This window comes from Anabrus simplex, chromosome 1 (genome assembly GCF_040414725.1).
Source record: "Anabrus simplex isolate iqAnaSimp1 chromosome 1, ASM4041472v1, whole genome shotgun sequence".
NCBI classification, from domain to species: Eukaryota; Metazoa; Arthropoda; class Insecta; order Orthoptera; family Tettigoniidae; genus Anabrus; species Anabrus simplex.
The window spans coordinates 1635681771-1635688773 of NC_090265.1; the positions used below are offsets into that span (position 1 = coordinate 1635681771).

The window sequence follows — 7003 nt, forward strand, 5'->3', positions numbered from 1 at the left end:
GAAAAGGAGAGGGCAGTGGACAACACGGTGAGAATATAAATGTTTAGGGAAGCATCTATGGACATAGCCAGGGAAGAGGAAAGGCAGCGAGGTGAAAAAAGTGTAGGAATGGACGTGCAGAGTGGAAAAGAAAGGTCAATGGAGAACAGGGCGAGAATAGAACTGTTTATGAACAAAGGGAGGAGCAGGAACTTAAGGGATCTGTGGGGAATGAAAAAAATTATGAGGGCATAGTGACAAGAAGTAAAAAGCAAGTAAAGTTAGTAAGTAAGCAAGGTAATAGTGGATGAAGACATGGTGGTAAAATAAGGAAAGATGGTTCGGTTGGTTAAGAATGAGGAAGTTACAGTGGCTGTGAGGATTTGAAATGCAGAGTGAATTGGATTTGAAATGTATAGTGAATTTAGTTGTTAAGTATGATTTTGTAAGGAGTGATTATAGTTGAGTATTAATTTATTTACTTATTTGGGAAACCAAAACAACGAGAAGCCGAATCGCAGAGTTCCGCAATGGAAAAAATATTTACAATGGAGTATCACATAGCAAACATAAAAAATAAGTGGAAGACCAATGAGGAAAAAACATCTAATGACAAAAATACAGGAAAAATTAAAAACTAACAAAATAACTGTAGAGACACCAATTAACAACAAAACACGAAGGCTAAAGAAACAACGAGGAAAAGTAAAGATTGAACGTAAAAGGAAGAGAAGAACTTATAGCTATAACACATAAGTAACGGTATGTAATGTAAGGTAAGGGTTAAGGCAGGTCTGAACTTCCGCAGAGGTGTTCCTGAGCCGGAGTTTACGTGCGGTAGAGTGGCCAGTTCCTTTCTGCTCCTCCATCCCCTTACCCCCACCAACAGCGCGTCGCAACCCATCCAACTCCCGACCACGCCCAATGTTGCTTAACTTCGGAGATCTCACGGGATCCGGTGTTTCAAAACGGCTACGGCCGTTTGCAAGTAACTGTATAGTACAGTAAAAATAAACAAATATTACATTACATACAAAAAGAGGGGACAACAATGCGAAGAGAAAAAAGGAATAGGTTAAGTTCTGGAAGAACTGAATAAGGGAGGCATACGAAGAAAAAACGTCCAAGTTCCTGTCAGAAGATAAAGAGTTAAGGAGGGTTGGTATGCGGATAAATAAAGTTCTTTGAATGAGAGAGAGGCGGGAATACGGAATATGAAGGGGTGGATTAATCCTGGTTTTGCGAGTTGGAATATGTAAGGAAAAGAAGGATGCAGGTTCAGGAGAACGAAGTAAACCATTAAGAGCGTTATGTAGGAATCTAAGGTCAGCTACTTTCCTGCGACTAGATAACGGGCCAAAGTTTAACTTACAGTATACAGTATCTGATTACTGCTCAAGTTTCGACAATAAGATACTCTGGCTCTAACAATAGCACAGAAGAATGACTGCACGCGGTCAATGTGATTCAGATTAGTGGGTGAACAGATAGACCAAATGGGAGACGCGAATTCAATAATCGGTAGGATGCAAGATGCATAGTAGGCTCTGAGTGCGTGGATGTCGGTGATATTAGAAAACCTATACAACAAATAGAGCAGTGACATTGCTCGTGAGGTTATCTTTTGTATATGGTGGATAAGTGTCAATTTATTGACAAACAACGCTCCTAAGTCATTTTGTTCTGTTAGAGTTGGGAACGGGTTACCGAAAATGGAATATTTAGTAAGAATAAAGGATTTACCAAGCGTGATCGAAATAGAGGAACACTTGGGAGGATTAGGCTTACGCCGCCATGTGGAGCACCATTCAGAGAGTGAGTTAAGCCCGCTCTGTAAGGAGTTTACGTCTGCTAAAGAATCGATTTGTTTGAATATTTTACAGTCATCTGCAAATAGTAGAATTTCACACGAAACGGAGGATATATTATTAATGAGATCGTCAATAAATAGGACAAAAAGAAGCGGACCTAGGGCACTGCCCTGTGGGACGCCAGAATGCACCATAACAAGAGTCGAACTAAACCCATCAAGAACCACACGCTGAGTTCTGGTATTGATATTGAGGAAGCTCTGCAGGAGAATTAAGAAGCAACCATGGATATTAAAAAGTTCTGAGAATTTATAGGAAAGAAGTGCGTGGTCAACGGTATCAAAAGCCTTTGCAATATCAATGTAGCACACGTCCAGCTGAGAACCGGCATTAAGAGCAGATGTTGCACGATGGAGAAGAACAGACAGATTAGTTAGGCAGGAGCTACTGTACCAGGAAGAAAACCATGCTGCTGGGACGATATACATGAGGAAGGGTGAATGAAAGAAAGAAGACGCTGGTGGACATTCTTTTCACAGATGAGAGATAAGAAATCAGGGGATAGTTTCTGACATCAGACCTCTTTCCACCGGAGTTATGTTAGTGATTTTCCAGTCGTCAGGGAAGTAGCCAGCTAAGAAGCAATGGTTAAATATAACAGCAATAGGATGGGCCAGAGTCGTAGCGGTATTCTTAAGGAAGACAGGACTGAGGCCATCGGGACCAGTAGATTTATTTTCTGGCAAGGAGGAAAGTAAAGAATAGACTTCTGACTCAGAGGTGGAAAGATTTCTGAGACTATGAGAAGGAACAGAATCAAAACACGGAAGATCTGGGAACTGAACAGGAAAAAAAAAAATTAGACGCAAAGTAATCGTTGAAAATTTCCGGTCTATTACTACCACTGGCTAAATTATCACCCGAAGGCACTGTGTCTGGCACACGCTTTGTATTTTTCCTGCTGTTTATCAGAGACCAGAATCGTTTGCTATTACTTCTCACTTCTAGGCAGGCAGAGTTTATGCAGTCCAGGTAATCCCGTTTTAGAAGCTGTTCATGGTGTTTGCGAAGGTCAGAAATTTTTTTATAGCTGGCTTCAGAAGGCGACCTTTTCCAGTTTGTCCAGGCTTTCGTTTTATTAATTTCCGCAATTTAGGAGTCACTTTTCTTCCATGGTGGGCATCTGGTAGATGTTTTACGAGTGGGAACAAGGTCACGGATCACAGCACAAGTCCAGTAATAGAACAAGTCCACTGCTTCTTGGACTTAACCCACTTGCAGCAAGTGCCAAGGTAGAAGAGAGATAGTGTGATTGAAAGCCTGCCAATCAACCTTTCGCCACATGGGTACACATTTCCTGGTATAGGGTCGATGACATTTAGGGGGGTGGGGAGGGGCAACAAAGAATGCTGCCTCTACAGATTTGTGGTTCGATTTAAAAATATTTCGTCCCACAGAAGTGACTGAAGGCTCAACGGAGCAGAGCAGGTAGTCAAGAAGACCATCTCCACAGGTGTTCTCACGGACGTACTGTTGCAGGCCTAGGCCCGTAATATAATGGTCGAGATACCACTTGTTGAGGCTATTAGAAGGGACACCTTGCGCAGGGGAAGTTCAAGATATAGAGAAGTTGAAGTCACCCAGTATAATTATATTAGGATTCAGATTAATGTTTTTCATTACGGAAGAAAGAAAATTTTCAGAATGATTGAGGGTTGATCGAGGTGATCTGTAAAAACAAACAAATAGATATTTGTAATGCTGAAATTTTACTTCCACCCAGACGGCTTCACAGTCACTAATTAAATCAGTACGTAGGTTACCGTGCCATTTGGATTTAACGGCCAGGAGAACTCTCCGACCCGAGATCCGCGGTCCATCCTGGAAATGGAAAACTCTTTGGAAAGAGGTATTTCCATATCTGAAACAAAGTCAGTTAACCAACTATCAGAAAAGGCGACAATGTCGAAAGAAGATAGTTCTTGTAGGTAGAGCTCACAGTCAGTAATTTTGTTTTTAAGACAGCAGATATTCTGATGGTAAACTGAGAACGCACTATCCGCCGCGGGTCCCAGGTTTATCTCCACATCACCAGCTAACAGTAAAAATGTCAATAGTAAACTTAAAGCCACGAACCTACTACGCTGGCGTAGCAGGGGGAGAGGTGATACTCCCACGTGGCGCGTTCCAGGTGGCGGGTAGGGGGGTCCTAAAAGGCTTGCAGGCGGACTTGAGGGAAATAAAATACCTCTCGCGGGCCAAACACACTACCCCCCTGCGGGTGGGGGACGCACATGTAGAATACACCCGCTGTATCCCCTGCCTGTCGTAAGAGGCGACTACAAGGGGCGACCAAGGAATGATTGAATTAGAACCATGAAACTACTCTTGATTCGTACCATCATGCGGGGAACACCATGGGTTGCCTGTACTTGCGAGTAGTACCACTAAATTGGTACGAAATAGGTTTGTGATTCGTAGCAGTAAAGAGGCTGGCCTGGGGGTTTCCAGTACCCGTGCGTCGTACCCATGTGAGCAACACCGCGAGTCTGGGCGTAGCCTGTGAGTTGTGCCGCTATATAAGCGGCACCGTGGGTCCGCGTTGCCTGTGATTAGTACCCACTATGTGAGGAACACCACGGGAATACCGGCGCCCGTGATTAGTACACCTAGGTGGGGAAACTTATCGGTTTGCGTTGGCTCTGGGTGGCGCCATTGTGTGATAAACACCATAGGTCTGCGTTCTCTATAGGAAGTGCAATCCTTGTGAGTAGTACCATCTTCTGTGGAACACCGTGAGTCTTCGCTACTTTTGATTAGTACCCCAACATGACAAATGCCATGGTTCTACTTTACTCGCGGCATGTACCATTCTGTGGGGCCTTGGACGAGGATTTTGCACCCCTTTAGACATCAAGCATCATTGTGCTTTATAAGTGGTCCCTTGGTCAGTAATAATATTATTTACGATCTTTTTTTTTTTGAGTCTGATCCACTGGTTTTTGTTTGTTTGTTTGTGTGTTTGTTTGTTTTTTGTTGAGTTCATGTCCATCCATTCATTCTTCATGACATTGTTTATTTTATTTTGGTCACTGGATGAATTTGAACGTTTTGTTATTTCATTTCGTACCATTAAGGGCCGATGACCTCGATGTTAGGCCGCTTTAATCAACAAGCATCATCATCATCATCATCATCATCATCATCATCATTATCATCAGTAAACTTAAAGTAGACCGTGTAGAAAACCGAGATAATTTTCTGGAGGCTGGAATCGAAGCCAGTGCTACAAGAATGCAAAGAAGGTTTGCAGTCGGCAGTGAAGGAAAATGAAACTCACGAACGGCAGTTAACCAATTTCCAACCTGAGGTATATTCCCTGTTGAGACGGCGAGTCGTACACTCCCGGCAGGGGAGGCTTGGGCACGCCAGCCGCCGCCGTAGCACGTGGAATAAAAACAAACCCGTTTAAATTGTACAGACTTATTTCCGAGCATTTCACAACACATGGAATCACTGCCTGGATCTTCTAGATCAACATCACTATATTCTTTTGAGCACACTATTTGTTTTGACACCAAAACTCCTAAAAGAACACAGAGGAAAAATAGTTACTCTCACTCGCCATCATCTGGAAGGAGAGTGGAGTTGGCGGGGTGATATTTGGAGTGATTGTAAATAAGGAAAGATGGTCTAGTTTGTTAAGAGTATGTAGAAGTTGGTAGGTGGAGGAGGGTGCTTGTTAATGGGATTTGAAATGTATAGTGAATTTAGTGGTTAAGTGTGATTTTGATAGGTGTGATTAAAGTAAATTTGAATTGTAAGTGAAAGTGTGATTTTGAGAGACGGTTGAGAAAAGGGGTGGTATATTGAATGTTTGTTAATCAAGTTAATGTTGGAAGGTGATGGAGTGGGATTGTTAATGGTATAAGAAGATGATTAGGTGGTATGTGTCGGTATTCTGAGTGATTGTTGCTAAGAGTGATGGATGAATGGATAATTTAATGTGAGTATAAATAAGGGAAGATGGTCAGGTTCGATAATTGAATTGTACGTCGTAGATATGTGGAGTCTGGTCTGACGAAGGAGAGAAGGATTAAGCTGGAAGGTGAGTGGAGTGAATTGTGAATTGAGGGATTGTTATTTTAATAGAGTGTGTTCGTAATTAAGTTAAGTTGGCAGATGATGACGCAAGGTGGTCAGGTTTGATATTTGAATTACCGAGCACGATAGCTGCAGTCGCTTAAGTGCGGCCAGTATCCAGTAATCGGGAGATAGTGAGTTCGAATCCCACCGTCGGCAGCCCTGAAGATGGTTTTCCGTGGTTTCCCATTTTCACCTTAATTAAGGCCACGGCTGCGTCCTTCACATTCCTAGGCCTTTTCTATCCCATCGTCGCCATAAGATCTATCTGGGTCGGTGCGACGTAAAGCAAATAGAAAAAAAAATAGATAATTGAAATGTAATGAATAGTAAGTGGTGGCATAAGGTGAGAGGAGGGATTTGTTCGTGGTGGTTTATGGATCCACCAATACAATCTAATATTACACTCTTTACCAACCATTATAATCACCATCACTCTTAATCATACTATATCTTCTATTCTAATTGTAAACAAACAATCATACAGCCTAAGCATTTTACTGTAGATCTGAGGAAAGTAAATATTGAATTTATTATTAATTAATTTATTAATACTTAATAAGATTGAATATAATAATTATTAAAACATGATATTTCACTTGGGATATAATAAATTAGTATGATATACAAGGTTTACATTAATTATTTTTAATTTCTTCATATCTATTAAATGTTGTAAATCTGTAATTCATTGTTAATTCTGGTGAATAATTTACAGAGGATTATGCAGACAGCGCAGGACTATAACTTGTGTTTGGATCTACGTACAGCGGCCTATTGCCGATCCCTAATGCGCATCTTCCGGACATACAACATCGCGGGACTTCAAGTGTAGGGCCTCAACTAGCCAAGGAATTTCTTCATTCTCATGTCTCGACGAGAATAGTGAAGCGGTGTTGAGTTACTTCATTTCTGATTTGTTTTTATACAGTCTAAGCATTTTTTAATGTTTTTGAAAAAATGTTGATATGTATAGCTTTTTATGAGGCTGTTAACATGAGAGGAAAATGTGCGACTTTTTTCTGATTTGTTGATAGTCTTTTGACGTATTTCTAGTCTGCGTCTGTCTC

General features: G+C 41.5%; 1 protein-coding gene across 1 annotated transcript in view; it reads left to right on the forward strand.

Moving 5' to 3' along the window:
• Positions 1–6768, forward strand: part of LOC136863249 (glutamate dehydrogenase, mitochondrial-like) — a 274916-nt gene extending 268148 nt beyond the window's left edge. The window contains exon 14 of the mRNA XM_068226415.1: positions 6652–6768. Within this exon, the coding sequence (XP_068082516.1) occupies positions 6652–6768 (117 nt within the window). The remainder of the gene's footprint in view (positions 1–6651) is intronic.
• The last annotated feature ends 235 nt before the right edge of the window (positions 6769–7003 follow it).